Below are 20126 nucleotides of genomic sequence, written 5' to 3' on the forward strand. Positions count from 1 at the left end.
TAAACATCTGGAATCTGAGAGTGCAAAAACAATCAAAATATTAATAAAATCGTCCTTAAAGATGTCCAAATTAAGTTCATATTACTAATCAAAAAATTATGTTTTGATATATTTACGGTAAGAAATGTACAAAATATCTTCATGGAACATAATCTTTACTTAATATCCTAATGATTTTTGGCATAAAAGAAAAATCTATAATTTTGACCCATATAATGTATTTTTGGCTATTGCTACAAATATACCCCAGCGACTTAAGACTGGTTTTGTGGTCCAGGGTCACATATGTGCTAGAATTTGTGGTTAAACTGATGTTTTTACTGTGATATCTAAAACCTGCTCTGCTCTTTCTTTCATAAATTGAGCATCCTTGTTTGAGAACGTATAAAAGAATAAAACAAGTTTCAATGCTGATTTATCTTATCTAACAGACACTGACCGCCGTACTCAGTATACTGGGTCTTTTTGACCGTCTGGTCTCTTTCTATGGTGGGGCAGTTCAATAAACTTTGGAAAAAGAACTTTCTAGCTGGTGTTGTCATTTTCGATTATCCAGTTGATCCAAGAGACGTAATTGCGGACTTTGGTGTAGACTCCCGGGAAATACTTGTTGGCACAACTGATGCCCCAGGACACGATCCCCTCAAAATAACCATTACAGATGAGAGGCCCACCAGAGTCGCCCTGCAGCCAAACAAAGCACAGTGTCACCAAGTGTTATACGATGCTGTTTGCTTAGTTAAAAATGCATTTTGTATGCATATTGTCTCTTTTCCTGTGTTTCAGAATAAAAACCCTGCTGCTCGGATTCACCTGGCAGGAGTCTTTGCCGCCCAGAGGAGAGCCGGCGCACACCATGTTGTCTGTGATTCTGTAGTAGTAGTAGTATTGACACTGAGGGATGATCTGGACGTCCACAGCACGCAGGACAGGGGACAGGTAATAACTGTAGACCTGAGTGACGCCCCAGCCGCTCACTGTGCAAATCATGCCCCCTTGTAAGGGAGCGAGTGAGGTTGGCAGCACAGCCGGCTGAACGTTTGCATTGAGCACTGCAGGCTTTTCCAGCTAATGCACAGATCCAACAATAAATGAAAGTGACATATATTATAAACTGCATTTTTAACTGTTATAATAATGTAATATTAACTGTTGATAATATTATATAATTACCTAGTAGTATACGTATTTTAAAATACATTTGTTTCAGACTTAAGTATAGTTCAAATCTATTAACATATTTACTGACGTTGGTCGAGACTTATAGATATAAAAATGATAATTAAACTTGATTTGGAGTACTACTTGTGCAAAATGCACATTTCTAAATATTAAGCCTAAAATGTGTTTTAATGCACTATTGATGATGATTGTATGATCTTTCAATAATATCGGTCTTTAAATACAAAACATTTAAAATGTACCTGAAGTATACTTGCAATCGTTCCATTTTAGCACAACCAAATATACTTCAGTTTATCTTTAGTTGGACTTCTGTGCAATTAAAGTGCATTAAGTGCATACAATTGCAGGCTATTTGTATTAAGTACATCATTATGTAAATGGTTTGTAGTATACTTTGTAGTATTTCAAATACATTTTAGTATATTTATTTTTTTGTCACTTGGGTTATTGATAATTCATCATTGATAATAGTCAGAAATGTTTCTTGAGCAGCAAATCAGAATGATTTATGAAGGATCATGTGACACTGAAGACTGAAGTAATGCTAAAAATCCAGCTTTACCACCAATTTTACAATATATTACAGTAGAATAAATTAAACCATAAAAATACTGTGAAACATTATTACAGTTTAAATACCTTATATTCCACAATATGATTTTTTTACTGTATTTCCTTTAAAAAAAATAAAATAAAAACAGTACCAACCCCAAAACTTTGAATGGAAAATAAAATTTAATAAAAACTGTATATATGAGCAATATCACACGAGTAGAAGTGCGATATTGCTGTGATTCGTGCCTAAGGCCAAAACACGTCTACGAGTGTGATATTGCATTTATACAACAGTTTGACGGCACGAGTGTGTAAATAAATGAGAAAAAACAACGAAGTGTCTACTGTGTCTTTAAAATCTCTCTTTTGTGCAGAACTACTTCCTTCCGCCACAGATTTAAGTTGACAGTAACAGCTGAGCCCAAGCCTCCGTTACTAATTCCATAACGTCACTTTAGAACTAGTAACGAAGGAACGTTGAGTTGCTTCATTGAAAGCTTATTGTATTACTGTAGTAAAAGCTTGTATTATGTAGACGTAATTTTTGACGTCATTTGAATTGCCATTGAGCCGTTCTGTGCAGGATTGTGGCATCTTTTGAATATTCAGTGATTACTATGGTGAATGACGTCAAGTATACTGCTACAATATGGCGGGCGGCTTATATATAGCGGCCTATAGAAACAGGCGCTAATGAGGCATCTAGTATATCTATGATACGTAAGCTGTCCGCCATATTGTAGCGGTATACTTGACGTCATTCACCATAGTAATCACTGAATATTCAAAAGATGCCACAATCCTGCACAGAACGGCTCTGTGCAAACCTACAGTATGATGAATGACGCCAAAAATACCGTTCCAAGATGGCGACCGCATCTACGTGCCTGGACCGGTCGAATAGGGTGTCTATCTATATCTATGTCACGTATAGCAGCGGCCCATAGAAACAGTCGCTAATGAGGCACCTAGTATATCTATGACTAAAACCACAATCACAAACACACGCACCATGTCTCAGTACTAAATACTATTATTATAACATGATAAACTTTTACATTTATGCATTTAGCAGACGCTTTTATCCAAAGCGACTTACATTGTATTCAAGTTACAGTTTTTACATTTTTTTATCAGCTCTTGCTTTCCCTGGGAATCAAACCCATGACCTTGGCGTTGCTAGCGCCATGCTCTACTATTTGAGCTACAGGAAAGCATGCCTTTTGCCAAAACTATTTGCACTGGAACAAATAATAGTTTAATGAGACCAAAGACTGGCCGTTAGATTTACCCAACTAACAAACGGAGTGATACAATATTGTGAAAGGGCGTTCCTGTAGCGATACCAGTACAAGATCTCACGGTTCTCAACCAATCAGATTTGAGAACCAGAACAAACTGTTGTATAAATATACATTATTATACAAATATATATATATCTGTTTAGGAAGTTATAAAGTTATATATTATATGCAATATTTATATATTTAATGTTTGGTGAACTTACTTTCAAGAGCATAATGTCACTATCAAATGTCCTGTAACTGTACATGTAATACACCAGAACTCTGGACACGTTGAACACCTGCTCAACACCCTCTTTACTGGAGAGGTTATGCTCGCTCAAAACCACTTTGATTAAATAGCTCCTGTGAACAAAACAGACAGCAGAACCCAACATTATCACATCAGTACAATCAGTGTTAGGATTTGGCCTACCTCAAATACTTCAGCATGTTTCATTAAAGGTGAATTCTGACTGAAATACTCACGGTCTCCAGCAGTGGGCGGCAGTAACCACCCACTGTGGGTGTATGAGCGTTCCTCCACAGTAATGGTAGTTGTTGTACTGGATAGAGGCCTGGTACTTTATGGAGTAGGGCTCAACCTCCTGTCCTCCAATGATTCTCTGCTGCAGCGAGCCTGCGAATGATAAAGCGAGGCCTCGTATATGCTGGATAAACATAAAACACCAGCCGCTTGTGCTCAGCAATGGATTTCAATAATGTATGCACAGAAAGCAACTTCCTGTAACATATGCGTTATATTTAGATGGGACCGCTGTGAGTTACTCAGGTAATGCAGTGCTTTACCGTGAAGCGAAGAGATGATGAGGAGCAAGGTGTATTCAAGGCATTTCTTCATGTTTGAGGGGTCTAAAACACAGAGGAGGTTTAGAGGTGGAGAAACAAATACAAACAGCTGCAGTAAAGAAAAACATGGTCAAATATGGAATGAATATCACAGCGAGTTTCCAACAACAGGTTACTCTGCTGGATTAAAAGTTAAAAATGAAAAAGGTTTGTTTGAGGTGGTTTCAACTGTGGTTTAGATGCTTTAGTTATTTTTGATAATTAATAAAACTCTTACAAAGAAAAACAAATGCAAGAAATAGGCATAGTCATTAATCAATAACTGTCTAAAATTATTAATATGACATTAAATGTATGACGTGCACTACTTTTATTCAGCAAGGATGTATTGATCAAAGTTATGTTTTTTTACATTGTAACTATATATGTATATCAGTATATATATATATATATATATATATATATATATATATTCAAATAAATGCTTTTCTATTGAATATTTGAATCCTGAGAAATAATGTAAATAAATAAAAAATACAACACACACAAAAAGTCAGTTTTCCACAAAAAATATAGTGCAACTGTTTTCAACAGCTGGAAAACATACATTATTCTTAAGCAGTAAATCAGTATATTAGAATGATTTCTGAAGGATCATGTGACACTGAAGCCTGGAGGAATGATGCTGGAAATTCAGCTTTGCATCATGGGAATAAATTACATTTTAAAATATATTCAAATAGAAAGCAGACATTTTAAATTGCAATAATATTTCACAATATTACTGATTTTACTTTATTTTTGATCAAATCAATGCAGCCTTGGGAAGCGGAAGAAACTTCTGATGCTTTAAAAAAAAGTATGATAATATTTGACGTTTTCTACCAAAAACATAAATGGATGGCATAAAAACTCACCCTGAGCATCGAAAACTCAATCCTGAGCAGCTAAATTCCAGTAACTTCCACCCACACTAACTTAGCTGTGATATTGTCTTTGCTTTTATAGTGTAACCACATCTGTTCCTTGAGTTTTATGGTCTTGTTTGTACACTAACTTCGCAGGAACACAAACAATAACATGCCATGACTTGGGTTGACCCAAAAGCTCTGAATATCTGCGATCGCCTCCTCTTGTTTGAAGCTATCATGTCTAAGACCTTGCCTTTGATTCACACACAGTGAGCTGCTCTCCAAGGGGAAATCAAATACCTATAGACTCTTTCATTTGACAAAACGGTTTGTCAGAGAATAGGATATCAGGTGACAGTGAAATTGGGTGGAAAGGGCAATGGGGTGGTGGTAACCAAAGCAGCTGCGAACAAGGTCTTTCCAATATCGCTTGACTGTAAAAAAGCACGTCTATATCCTCAAGGGAGGGCTCCACCTAGAAGGATGAGTTTTCCATTTATCTGAAGTCCCACTTTGGATGTAATGAATCTGTATTCTCATAGAACCTAAATCGTGCGATTTAGAAAAATAATGTCAATTTCTCTCATTGTTTGAAAATCAAATGAGATACCAAATGTGAAATTCTTATTATTGGTGCTACATTGTCTTTATCGTATGTAACTCGTAATTTGTTCAGGGAGTCCAGCCAGAGTGTTATTGTGATTCACTTTCCCTTGACGTAGGAAGAAACATGGTGTGTATTTCTGAAACAAAATGCTCTTGTGGGGGACTAAGGGAATGCAAATGTGTGGTACTGCATCCTAAATAAAATCGAATGGAGAAAACATTTGAGAGCTGCTAACAGAGGGTTTACATTAGCGAACGTTTGCGGATGAAAAAGTTCCACTGTCTTTTGTCTCACACAGAAGTCACTTTCAACCCAGGCAGCTTTCTGTTGGTCAGGGTGGTGAATATGCATGACCACATTGAACCCCTCGTGAAATATTTCGCCCTCATGCAAAGTTCCTGATCGTATGGATTCCTGTTTACATTCGCAGAACAACGGTAAATGTAACTATACCTTTAGACTGGAACATAAAAGCAAAGTCTCTTTAAGACTTTTTTTTTTATTCTTTATTACAGATTTTTGATTTACAACTTTTTACAGCAGTGCCCTAGATCTGCCCATATATAAAAAAAAAAAAAAAAGTTATAAATAAAATTACATAAATGTATGTAATCTCAGGATTTCGAGAGGTCTAATAAATTGTCAATAAGGTCCAACCAAAATTGTATTGTTTTTCTGGTGGCACCATGTATTTTGGCCGTGGTACACTCCAAACGGGCAATGTCCAGCAAGTATGACATCCACGTCAATCTAACTGGGATAGATGGATCCAGCCACAGTTTTAAAATAACCTTTTTAGCAGCAGTAACAGCAGCAGACAGAATTTTTTTGATTGACAGACAACGATAGTGGTGAATCATCCAGCAAAAGAAAAAGCAGTGGGTCCTTTTGGATCTGAGTCTTCAGAAGATCCGACAATAAGTCCTGTACCAAGGACCAGAGCCAGGCAATTCGGGGACAGTCCCAGAACATATGTATATATGTACCTTGACTAGAGCTATTACACAGGTGACAGAAGTCAGACATTCTTTTCATTTTATATAATAAACAAGGAGTGGCATATGCCTTATAGATTAATTTATAATGGATCATTTGGTGAGCTGGGTTTTTAGAGGTAGCAAAACAATTTCCCCAGACGTTGTCCCAATCAATCACAGTGTCAAGTTCTCTTGCCCAGAAACCCTCAATCAGAATGTTTGAATACTATCGTACTACAAGTGATGTATAAATTATATTCACAATACCTCTGGAAGCCATACTAGAATCTATCCAATCTACCATAGGATGAGGAGATATTTTAATCGACCAGGGTACTCCGTAAGCTTTCAGTGCAGATCTTAATCTTAAGTACAGAAAAAAGGAAAATCCTGGGAGCGAGAACTCATCCTTTAGGATCTTAAGCCCATAATCGTTGTACAGGTCTTTTAAAGTGTAGATACCACATTCAGCCCAGCATTTGGAAACGAATGGTTTGTTGCCAGTATAAAGATTATTATTATGCCAAATGGGGGTAGAGTCACTGTAAGAATCTGAAGCTCCCATAATCTTCTCTGCTGCTTTCCAGATTTTGATAGAATGGCATATAATTGGACCAAACTTTTCCACTTTCTTAAATATTCCCGTAAAGAGTAAATCCTGTAGACGCAATGGGTAAATAATATTAGTTTCTAAAGCCCGCCATGGGACAGGGGAGTCAACATCTAGCCACGTCCGAAGTGGTCTCATCTGGTATGATAAATAATAGGACCAAAAATCTGGTAGGGATAAGCCACCATGAGGTTTTAGCCGGTGCATCGATTTAAAACGAATTCTAGGCCGTTTATTATTCCACAAGAATTTGGATACTACTGTATTGATCTCATTAAAATAGCCAGTAGGTGGTGTCAGAGGTAACACTGAAAATAAAAAGCTTAGCCTCGGAAGTATATTCATCTTAACAGTGGCTATCCTTCTATGAAGAGCCAGACAGAGTGGAGACCCAACACAGAAGATCGCTCTTAATCTTATCCAGAAGAGAATGATAGTTCAGCTTGGAAATGCGAGATAATGAAGGAAGAACTCTGATTCCAAGATAATTAAACTGGTCACTGACAGTAATTGTAGTGGGTCAATTCTGAATCTCTGATTTAGCAGCTAAATTAAGGGGCATAAGTATGGATTTGTTCCAATTAATCTTGTAACCAGACAGTTTACCAAATATATCAAATAATTTTAACCGAGTCTGTAATGTTTTCTATATACAACAAAACGTCATCAGCGTAGAGTGATATTTTATGGGATGTATTCATACAACTTATTGGAACTATTGCGGAACATTGTCTGATTGCTTGGGCCAAAGGCTCTAATGACAAATTAAAAAGCAAGGGTGACAGGGGACAGCCTTGAAGAGTGCCCCTGCCAAGATAAAAGGAAGGGGAGATAGAAGAACCAGTGATTACTCTGGCTGAGCATTTACAATAAATAGTTTTGACTTGTAGAAAAAAGGAGCCAAACTCAAAATATTCTAATACAGACCACAAAAAGCTCCACTCAATTCTGTTGAATGCTTTCTCTGCATCCAGAGAAAGGACTGCAGAGGAAGCTGTATATGAGTCTGCTTGTTGAATAATATGCAGAAGCCTACGTATATTGTCTGCAGCAAATCTCCCCCTTAGAAAACCTGATTGATCATAGGAAATCAAGTCTCCTATACATCGATCCAATCTTAAGGCCAGGACCTTTGCCAACAGCTTTGAATTGTGGATAGAAGGCTAGTTGGCCTGTAACTAGAGCATTCAAGTGGATCCTTACCTTTCTTCAGTAGCAAAGTTATTAAAGCTGTAGTTTGGTCCCTATGTAAAGCCCCTTTTTCTAACGCAAAGTTAAGAGAATTAAGAATCAAAGGTGCTATTATGTCCCATAATGTCTTCAGTAACTCTGGGGGAATCCCATCTAGCCCAGGGGCTTTATTACTACTCATGCAATCCAAGGCGGATTTTAATTCCTCGATTGTCAAAGGGCTATCCAATATGTTGCGCTGAGAGTCATTTAATTTGGGTAGATTTAACTGTTTAAGGAATAAATCAAAGTTTGTTGGGTCAGAGTTGGATTCTGAAGTGTACAAAAGTTGGTAGTAGTTTCCAAATACCCTATTTACATCCTTAGGTTGAGTGTATACTGAGCCCTCATGTCTTATAGCTGATATACTAGTCTTAGATTCATTATCTTTCAACCTCAAAGCCAACAGCTTGGAAGACCGTTCTCCATGGAAATAATATGATTGTCTAGTACGATGTATGATGAATTCAGCTCTATGTAAATATATGGATTTTAATTCCGATTTAAGGACATTTACTATTTTGGTTTTGGTCTCACAAAAGTTATTTTTTAATTCCTTTTCTAGTAGATCAATTTGTTTTTCAAATTCAAATTTACGGCTCTCCCTATGCTTTTTATTAAAGGATGAAAAACTTATACATTTACCTCTAATAAAACATTTAGTGCTTTCCCATAATACTTGGGGGTCAGAGGCTGAATCTCTGTTAATCTGTAAAAACTCCATCAAGGAGCTGCGTAACTCGGACACAAATGTACAGTCCTGTAACAAGGAGGTATTAAATCTCCACCGGTTGCGTTTAGTGCCCAATGATGCGGGGGTTAAAGATGTAATTATCGGAGAATGATCAGATAAAAGAATTGGTAGAATATTAACTTTACTAATATAGGGAATCAGTGAAGGGGACATAAGTAGATAATCAATCCTTGAATAACTCTTATAACGAGCTGAAAAGAATGTATAATCCCTAGCCCCATCATTTTGTAAACGCCAAACGTCGCATATATTGGAGTGTCGCAAAAAGGAATTAAAACATCCAGAGATCACTGAATCAGACTTAGAGACATGAGATCTATCCAACTGGGTATCCAAGTATCATCTGTATCATTGAAATCGCCCCCTAACACCACAAGACAGTCCTCTAAACTCACAACTAAACGTAGTAATTCTTGAAAAAATGAGTTATCACCCTCGGTAGGTGCATATATAGACATAAAAGCATAATTAGTATTATTTAAGAAAACAACAGCATAAGTGATTCGGCCTTCTGTATCTCCACCGGTTCTTATAATTGAAAAACCACTATTACGTTTAATAACTATCAGCACCCCTTTAGTTTTGTTTACAGCCGAAGAGGCAGATATCACTTTAAAATATCTATTTTGAAAGCGATACACGTCCACTGATTTCAAATGTGACTCTTGTATAAGAGCAATGGAGACCTTTTTGCTTCTTAGGTAATCTAAGCATTTGGTTCGCTTAACAGGGCTATTTAACCCATTAACGTTCCATGACAAAATATTTATAGCCATATATTATCTTTAAGACTTTTTTAAGGTATTCTATAGTCTTTGGTAAAAGTCAGAAATTATGAATGAATGAAACTTCAATCTTGATGAATTTTCACATCAGGATAAATAGAAAGATACAGGGGTTGAATAAAATAATGAGAACACCTGTTATTATAGGGGTTGATATAATTTCTCCTATATGCAGGCTACGGGATTATGACTGTATGCAAAGCATGGCAAGACTTCATCAGAGAAGAGGAAATGTGGTTGAAGACTGAAAGGTAACGATAGGGATAATTGAACACTGAGATGTATTGTGTCCACAGAACTACTGTAGCAAAGGCCCTGTTTTATCAAAAATTGACCACAGAGAACCTCACAAAGCCAGCATCCATGAAAGATCTGCAACTGCTAAAATTGACTCATGGACACCAATGCTAAAAGCCCTAAAATATGGTGTCATAATCATAAAACCTGGACAGTTGGAGCACTAAGATGAACTTCATCATCTGCCCTGATCAGACAAATCACCTGTCGTGAATATTATCAAACTACTGTGGGGAGTTTTGTGAAGAAAAGAGCGAGAAGCAGATTCCCTCCGTCAACATTTCTGAAGCAACTGGCAGATGTTCTGAGAGACAACATTCAACTGGAGACTTTTCAAAAGTATCTGTATCAAAGGCCTTCAGGTTGGATGCTGTCTTAAAGGGAAATTATGTTAAAATGCCTTAAGGTGCAACGTACATGACAGCCGGAAACACTGGCGTGGCATCCAAGACGGCTGAAGCCTCTGGCTTGGCGGCCAAGATGGCTGGAGACTCTGGAGTGGCAGCCATTACGGCTGGAAACTCTGAAGTGGAAGCCATGATGGCTGGAGACTCTGGAGTGGTGGCCATGATGGCTGGAGACTCTGGAGTGGAAGCCATGATGGCTGGAGACTCTGGAGTGGCAGCCATTACGGCTGGAAACTCTGGAGTGGAAGCCATGACGGCTGGAGACTCTGGAGTAGAAGCCATGATGGCTGAAGCCTCTGGCTTGGCGGCCAAGATGGCTGGAAACTCTGGAGTGGCAGCCATTACGGCTGGAAACTCTGAAGTGGAAGCCATGATGGCTGGAGACTCTGGAGTGGTGGCCATGATGGCTGGAGACTCTGGAGTGGAAGCCATGACGGCTGGAGACTCTGGAGTGGTGGCCATGATGGCTGGAGACTCTGGAGTGGCAGCCATTACGGCTGGAAACTCTGGAGTGGAAGCCATGATGGCTGGAGACTCTGGAGTGGTGGCCATGATGGCTGGAGACTCTGGAGTAGAAGCCATGATGGCTGGAGACTCTGGAGTGGAAGCCATGACGGCTGGAAACTCTGGAGTGGAAGCCATGATGGCTGGAGACTCTGGAGTGCTGGCCATGACGGCTGGAGACTCTGGAGTAGAAGCCATGATTGCTGTAGACTCTGGAGTGGCAGCCTTGTTGAGGTCCTCCTGCACCTCTCCAACAGTGAAGGAGGAGCCACAAGCATCCCCCTGGCAACATCCCACTGGAGTCAACATCTAGACCACAGTCCATTTACAAGATTTCTTCACCTGCCACAAGGAAACACAGGCAGGGAATGTGACATCTAGGCATTGCTTAGCAGCTCTAATTGTTAGCCAAGGTGATAACCAACATAACTGCTAACAGGATTGCTATCATGATTTTAAATTTGAGTCCTGATAGAGGTTCTTTCCCAAACCTGTTCCCCTTTCTTCTTTCCAAATTCTTCCTGCACCTTCAAGTTTATTAAGCATATAAATGTAATTCATGTACATGCTGTGCATATTTATTATGTATATATATATATAAATACAAAACACATGCATGTATATTTAAGAAAAATATGTTATATATATATATATATATATATATATATATATAAAACATAAGAATATAAATGTATATGCATGTAAATATTTCTAAAATATATATTGTATGTGTGTCTGTTTATATACATAATAAATATACACAGTACACATGCATATATTATTATACACATACATACATATATTAGTAACAAAAACATTTATTTTGGATGCGATTCATCACGATTAATCATTTGACAGCACTAGTTAGAATACAATATCACCATAACGCATTTTGGATCGGGCTTCAGGAAAGGGCACACCCCAACAAAAGCTATCAATGCTAATTAACTAGTCTGCACGGTTTCCACTTATTGGCACTATGAACTCTTACAAATCAAATGAACTATAACTAAAGACTTAACTTTCAGAATTTCAGTTCTATCTAAGGGCCATTAACTGTAACGGAGCCAACGAGACGCAAGGCATATGGATCCATGTGCAAGCTTTTATTATACAGGGACAAAGGTCAAAACACAGGCAGGGTCAAACATCAGTTAACAGATATGTTGAGGACAAGACACAAGAGTATTCCGAGGGCAAGCGCGGGTCGTCGATCGGCGAACAATATTCAAAGGGTTTCGACAAGAGGGGTAATCCGAGAACACGAGCAATAGTCCAAGCAGAGTCCAAATGGAAAGACGAAGGGTTAATCCAGGAAACACGGGCAAGAATCAAAACACGAGAAAACAGACAAGGCAAGACTAAGACAACTAAGTGGGTTCCGTATCGCAGCTAAAACCAGGAGAGTAATAAACGCAGAACAATACTGGAACTAAACAGAAACACAGAATGGCTCGGTAATGCAGCTAACACTAGGAGAGTGCTATACGCAGAACACTACTCAGCGATCTGTGAAAGGAAGTCCATGGTTTACGTAGGGTGTGTGATTGTGTGATAGTTCTCAGGTGTGAGCATGTGATTAGTGAAATGGCTGCTGGGAAATGTAGTCCAAGGTGATATGTAACAGTCTGTGTGGTTGAAAGTCAATGTGATGGAGGAGTGACCTCTGGTGGCTAGCGAATGGAAGTCCATGGACCTGATTCATGACATTAACACTAAGGACATTAACTTTAACATAAATTAAAGGTATAAAGTTTTAATAATCTATGTTCTAATTCTATGAAAATTGTGAAGTCCACAATGCAACTATAATGATAGCAACTCATAGCAGTGGTATCATTGGAATCACTCTCAAAATATTTTTTCCAGTTGATAAATGATAAAATATGACAGCCAATCAGAATCCACCCGACTTTAAAGAACACAAGGATTTAAAGTGGCAGATGACAAATAATAAACAGAACGTTGTCGCCAGTTATTGTGAACAACACTAATATAGTTCTCGTAATAGTTGTCTTTATACTTATCATGCTTGGTATTAGCTGATCTTTACAAAAATCTTATTTGAGGGCATTAGGATTGGTTTCATATTAAAATTAGCATTATATTAGCAGCACATTAGCAATTTTAACAAGGGACTGACTAATTATCACATACAGAGTTGGGGAGTCTTAACAGACATGTTTGAACTTGTCTTAATACATGTCCATTACTATGAAGTGATCCTGTGAGAACACATTATGTGCTATGAGAAGGTCAGGGACGGCAACCCTGCTGAAAGCCCAACTTGTTCAGTTGAATCAAACATTGTTTGATTCATAGCACGTCTTGAATACTGAAATCAGAACTATGGAAACCTGAGGAACAGTGTTGATGTGATTTCCTCACCCTATGTGGAGGGGTCTAGTAGATATAGTCCATCTGACCTTCAGTGCTGCTTGTCACGCTCACGTTAGCCATGGTCATGCTGCTCTTTCTGGTGCTGTTGAAACTCATCCCAGCCAACTGTAAGTACACTGAATAATATCAGGAGCTGAACTGCTTCTTTTTGCCTACAGCTTTAGCTTTGCAACAAAGCAATGTATTGCCTATAACAGTATTTAAGCATTTACTTTTACTTAGGATTTGGTTGAATGACACAATGCTTATCTTTGCCTTGAAATGAATAGAACTTTTTGATGTTGAGAATGTTCTGAATGCATTAATTAAATATAATTTTAATACAGGGGACAAAAAAAAATGTCAGGATGATACAAGTGTCCTAATATCATAAAAATAGCCTGTGTGTGTGTGTGTGTGTACATATATACAGTATATTTATGTATGTATATGTGCTGTGTAAGCCTCAAAATATTTGACTATTTATATAAATGTCAAATATCTGAAATTTTAAGGTACATATGTAAATCTAAAATTTATTTAAAACGTTTTTGAAATTAGGGAAATTTTGATGTAATGTCATATCTAAATCTAAACTATATTTAGGGAAATTTGATATATATTAAGGACATTAGTTCTAGTTATACCACATGACATTATTAGAGTCATAACATTTAAACTCATTAATCATTAGAGTCAGTTACAAACCAACATAAATCATTTTCTTTATTGTGAACATTCTTAATGTTCATAAACATCATAAATCATAAACCACTGCTGCATACTACCATTGTGTAACCGATAAGAAGCCTTTATAGAATATCAGGCCATGTATCCTGAGATTAGAGGTTTATTTCATTTTGTCATTTCATTGTTACCTTGAGTTCTGAGATGCTTTAAATATTTTTTGTAATGTTTTCCAGGTCTGGACTTTGTTCAGGGGCGCATTGTTGGCGGATATACCCCCTCGCCAAATTCAATCAAATACATTGTGTCGTTACAGAGCTCGAAGGGCCAGCACTTCTGTGGTGGATCTCTGGTCCATAAGTCCTGGGTGCTTACAGCTGCCCATTGCAATATTGGGTGTGTGATTTTTCACCTTTTCTTTAAATAAATACTCTGCCTAACAGGATGTTTATGAGCATTACAGGATGTACATTATGGCAGCAGACTTGATGGCCAAGTCCGTGGATGAGTCGAAAGGCAGAGTAAAGCAGACAGGCACTCAGGACATGCGCTAACCTTGACCTGTCATCACCGTGTGGGACTTAATGAATGCTGGCTTATCTGCTGCTTGGCACGGACGAGGCTGCTAACAGCGAGAAATATTGTCATTCAACTCATGTCCTCTACAAAGAGTCACTGTGTATAACAACAAGTAATGTCAAGAAATCAGATATGAAGCATATAACTAGTTTCTGAACCACTGTTTCTTCACTGTTGCTCAAGTTTGGTGGTGTTAGAATATCACCCTCATGAGGGTCTTGACTGTATTTTTGCTTGTCTTTAAGGATGGATCAGATGATGGTGGTGGTTGGAGACAATACTTTAGGTGCTTATGAGGGAACAGAGCAGTACTCCAAGCCTCTGTCGCTTATCCCGCACCCTCAGTACAACAGGAGCACGAATAATGCAGATATTATGCTCATAAAGGTACGGCACTGTTCTTTCAATACTGAATATATCCCTCTCAAGTGACTAAGTGTATATATAATGTATAGTGCATATATAAGTTAAATATCCAGTTGTGCTCATATGTTTACATACCCCTTGCAGAATGTGCAAAATGTTAATAATTTAAACAAAATGAGAGGTATCATGAAAATTGCATGTTATTTTTTTATTTAGTACTGTCCTGAATAAGCTATTTCACATTACAGATGTTTACAATGTACTCCACTAGACAAAATATCAGAATTTATAAAAATTACCCCATTTAAATTAAATTGTGTGTGGGAATTGTAATATGTGTTGTTGCCTGTATGATGCACGACTGTTTTTCTGTGTTTTGATAGTTGTTCATGAGTCTCTCGTTGGTCCTGAGCTGTTCGTCTGCATGCTGTTCTTCAGAAAAATCCTCCAGCTCTTGCACATTCTTTGGTTTTCCAGCATCTTCTGCATATTTGAACCCTTTCCAACAGTGACTGTATGATTTTGAGACCCATATTTTCACACTGAGGACATCTGAGGGTCTCATACACAGCTATTACAAAAGGTGAAAACATTTACTGATGCTCAAGAAGGCAACACGAAGCATTAAGAGCCGGAGGATGTAAACTTTTGAACATTATGACGATGTGTAAATTCTTCTCATTTTGTTTAACGATCATATTTTTTCATTTTGTATTGGACTTCAGAAGCTACATAAATACTTATATGTTTCCCAGAAGACAAAATAAGTACAATTTACTGTGATCATCTAATTAAAAAGTTTACAGCACCCGTGTCTTAATGCATCGTGTGGCCTTCTTGAGCATCAGTATATGTTTTCACCTTTTGTAATAGTTATGCATGAGTCCCCCAATTGTCCTCAGTGTTAAAAGATGGATTTCAAAATCATACAGTCACTGTTGGAAAGGGTTCAAATGTGCAGAAGATGCTGGAAAACCAAAGAATGTTCAGGAGCTGGAGATTTTTCAGCTCAGGACCAACAACTTATGAACTTATGGACTTGTGAAAAACTATCACAAAATATATAAATAGTTGTGGATCATACAAGAAATGACATATAGTATTAAGATTCAAGGGTATGTAAACTTTTGAGTGGGGTAAATTTTATAAATTCAGTTATTATTTTGTCTTGTGGAGTATATGTAAACATCTGTTATGTGAAATAGTTTATTCAGGACAGTGCTAAATAAAAATTAACATGCAGTTTTCATGATCCCTCTTATTTTGTTTCAGTTATTAACATTTTGCACATTCTGCAAGGGGTATGTAAACTTATGAGCACAACTGTACGTATATATAAAAAAGTATCCTTGAAGGATGTTTGAATCTAGTCAATTATAGCATTATGGCTTCAATTATAAAGAAACAACATAGCTAAAAATAAATAAATATATTAAAATATTTTCAAAAACCTTAACTCGTGATCATCCAGTAGGATAATTAAACTTTTCTGAACCTGTTGGGGTATTGAAATTATGTAACGTTTAGTATTAGTCTTTGAATTTGATCGGCTAAGCTGTGTTTCAGAAGTGCTCCCTTGAGTTCAACAGTGCTGGAATATGCTTTTAGAATGAATCACTGAATCATTCATTCAACAGATTTGTTCAAAATTACTGTTTCTGTCTGAAATTAGTCACTGAGTTGTTAATTCAATCAATTTGTTTAAAACACTGATTACAATGTAACAGCAAGTAACGCGTTGTATTAAACATAAAGTAGAAAGACTGAAATAGTATTTCCATGTTAAACATACTCCAATAATTTTTCATTTACAATGTAAGTTAATATTGAATTCGATATGATGTAAGCTGTGCTTTTATATTGACTCTGATCTGTATGTCTGTCTCTGGATGTGGGCTCTTTCAGCTTAGTGCACCCATAAAGCTGAACAGGTATGTGTCCCTCGCCCCGCTCCCCAAACAGAACGCAGGGCTGCTGGCGGGCAAGATGTGCCGGGTGTCTGGATGGGGCTCCACCAGCCACAGCGGAGGTCTGGCGCCCCTCACCCTGCGTACGGTCAAACTCCCCATCGTCTCCACCTCCAAGTGCAACAGCAGCAACTCCTTCAGCGGAAACATCACAACAAACATGATCTGCGCTGGGTCCAGCACAGGAGGAAAAGATGCGTGTAAGGTACAGTGGAAAGGTATTAATGGTAATGACCAGCTGACATTCTCCGTTCAAATGCTGGTAACACTTTAGAATACTGCTCCATCGTTAATGAATAACTACACAGGAACAAATGCACCATTAACATTCTTGTAACTACTATTAGCTAAAAATAAACTCTGATTAACGATTTAATAAGTAATAGCACTCAGTTGAAACTGGTAGTTCACTATCAGCTAGTCAAAAACTATTATTTTTTTCATATATCTTGGAGAACTACTAAGAACTACCGTATACAGGTTCATAATTAATGTGAATTATGCATAATGTATAATTAATTCTAAAGTGAAGATCATGGTAACCCACTAATAATGACTCAAGTATTACCAAATCCTTCTAAAGAAACTACTCATTTTCTGGATCAGTATTCTAAAGTGAAGATCACGGTAACCCACTAGATTTAAGTGTTACTAAATCTAGCGAAATGAGTTACCAACAAGAACCTTACAAAAACCTCAAAAGTTTACAGTGATTTCAGAATGTTTGTAATAGTTTACTGTGATTTCAGAATATTAGTAAAAGTTTACAGTGATTTCAGAATATTTGTAATAGTTTACTGTGATTTCAGAATATTAGTAAAAGTTTACAGTGATTTCAGAATATTTGTAAACGTTTACAGTGATTTCAGAATATTAGTAAAAGTTTACTGTGATTTCAGAATATTAGTAAAAGGTTACAGTGATTTCAGAATATTAGTAAAAGTTTACAGTGATTTCAGAATATTTGTAAACGTTTACAGTGATTTCTGAATATTAGTAAAAATTTACAGTGATTTCAGAATATTAGTAAAAGTTTACAGTGATTTCAGAATATTAGTAAAAGTTTACTGTGATTTCAGAATATTAGTAATAGTTTACAGTGATTTCAGAATATTAGTAAAAGGTTACAGTGATTTCAGAATATTTGTAATAGTTTACAGTGATTTCAGAAGAACCTTAGAATATTAGTAAAAGGTTACAGTGATTTCAGAATATTAGTAAAAGTTTACAGTGATTTCAGAATATTAGTAAAAGTTTACAGTGATTTCAGAATATTTGTAAAAGTTTACAGTGATTTCAGAATATTTGTAAAAGTTTACAGTGATTTCAGAATATTAGTAAAAGTTTACAGTGATTTCAGAATATTAGTAAAAGTTTACAGTGATTTCAGAATATTTGTAAAAGTTTACAGTGATTTCAGAATATTAGTAAAAGTTTACAGTGATTTCAGAATATTAGTAAAAGTTTACAGTGATTTCAGAATATTAGTAAAAGTTTACTGTGATTTCAGAATATTTGTAAAAGGTTACAGTGATTTCAGAATATTTGTAAAAGTTTACAGTGATTTCAGAATATTAGTAAAAGTTTACTGTGATTTTCCAAATAATTAGTAATTCCTTTAGAAGGATATAGTAACACCTAAATAATTACTATCCAATACTTTATAAAACCCTCAAAAGCTGATTTCAGTCATTACTAGAGAATTATTATGTTATTCACTTTAGAATGCTTATCCAAATAATTAGTCATTCCTTCTGAAGAATTTGGACATTCTGAAGAATACCACATTCGACTAGGCACTATTACTTACTAATTTATTAATCATAGTTTCTCGTTAGATACTAGTAGTTACTAGAATGCTATTTTTGTGTTACTGGTGTTCTTGTGTAGTTATTCATTAATGATGGAACAGCATAAGGATGTTGGTGTTCTGGTGTTCCAGGGAGACTCCGGAGGGCCGCTGGTGTGTGATGGACGTGTTTATGGCCTGGTCTCTTGGGGAAATGGCTGTGGAGAGCCTAGGTTTCCAGGGGTTTATACGGCCGTGTCCAGGTTCCGCAGATGGATTGACCAGACCATATATAGCCCATATTCACGATGCCTTAAGTCAGCTGGTCTCTTCAGCAAGAAAGACTAAACGTCTGTGTGGTTCATTACAGAATTCTGTGGTGGAAATGACAGTGATATTCAATAATGAAATGCCTTTAACTGAAAATTGAGTGTTTAATCTTATTATTATACATTACTGACACTCTATCCTCCAATTTGATACTGTTAAGTGCTTTGACACAATCTGTATTGATAAAAGCGCTATATAAATAAAGGCGACTTGACTTGATAGAATATTACATTTTAAACATTTAATAAAATAATTGATGTATGCTGAAAACCTATATACTTTTACATACTTTGACAAAATTACAAAATTATTCAGTTCACGAATAGTAATTATCTTGATTTTGGAAATGATGGCAGAACTTTATTATATATAAATCATTTACTCACAATATATACTCTATTGTTTATTTTTTCACTGCTTACTTATATAGTTTAAAACATGTATTTACAATTTTTTTGTGACTGATTTTCATAATCTTGTCGTAAAGTCATTGCCCAAAAGGAATTTGAAAAGTGGTAAGAAATGCATGGTAAATAGTTTTAATAGGACTTTAACATGATTTACATTTATACAGTATATTAGGTTTTCATAAAACTTGGCCCATACCGTTTAAAGATTTTAAGATTTCAATAAGAATTAATACATTTATTCAGTGAGGACACATTCAATTAATCAAAAGCAACAGAAAAGACATTTACATTTTGTTCCAAAAGATTTCTATTTCAAGTAAATGCTTTTAGACTTTCTGTTAATCAAAGTATCCTGAAAAAAATCTGTTTCCACAAAAATATTACGCAGTAAATGAACAGTTTTCAACACTGATAATAATCAGAAATGTTTCTTGAGTGGCAAATTAGCATATTACATCTCTGAAGGATCATGTGACACTCAAGACTGGAGTAATGATGTTCTGCATCAAAGGAATTACATTTTAAAATATATTAAAATAGAAAACATCTTTCTGAAAACACCTAAAATAGAAAACTTCAAACACCCATAAATGAAAGCAACTGGAACAAAATGTCATGTGAAGGCCTTTTAAAACTACAATACACTTACAAACTCTAAAGTAATGTGATTAATATGCATGATAAATGCACAAATATGTCTGACA

General features: G+C 36.4%; 2 protein-coding genes across 2 annotated transcripts; one reads left to right on the top strand and one right to left on the bottom strand.

The window, feature by feature from the left end:
- Nucleotides 1–525: 525 nt before the first annotated feature.
- On the bottom strand, nt 526–3885 carry LOC306857051 (trypsin-3; the record flags this gene model as incomplete). Its single annotated transcript, XM_079396707.1, has 5 exons — nt 526–684; nt 814–1068; nt 3248–3389; nt 3513–3663; nt 3834–3885. 5 exons carry the CDS (start codon nt 3883–3885, stop codon nt 526–528), a joined length of 759 nt encoding a protein of 252 aa, XP_079252833.1.
- Nucleotides 3886–13373: 9488 nt separating this feature from the next.
- On the top strand, nt 13374–19030 carry LOC306856976 (trypsin; the record flags this gene model as incomplete). The annotated part of the gene is made up of 5 exons (XM_079396568.1): nt 13374–13422; nt 14218–14377; nt 14806–14947; nt 16832–17098; nt 18836–19030. 5 exons carry the CDS (start codon nt 13374–13376, stop codon nt 19028–19030), a joined length of 813 nt encoding a protein of 270 aa, XP_079252694.1.
- Between the last annotated feature and the right edge of the window lie 1096 nt (nt 19031–20126).

Source organism: Barbus barbus (genome assembly GCF_936440315.1).
Source record: "Barbus barbus genome assembly, chromosome: 37".
Taxonomy (NCBI): domain Eukaryota; kingdom Metazoa; phylum Chordata; class Actinopteri; order Cypriniformes; family Cyprinidae; genus Barbus; species Barbus barbus.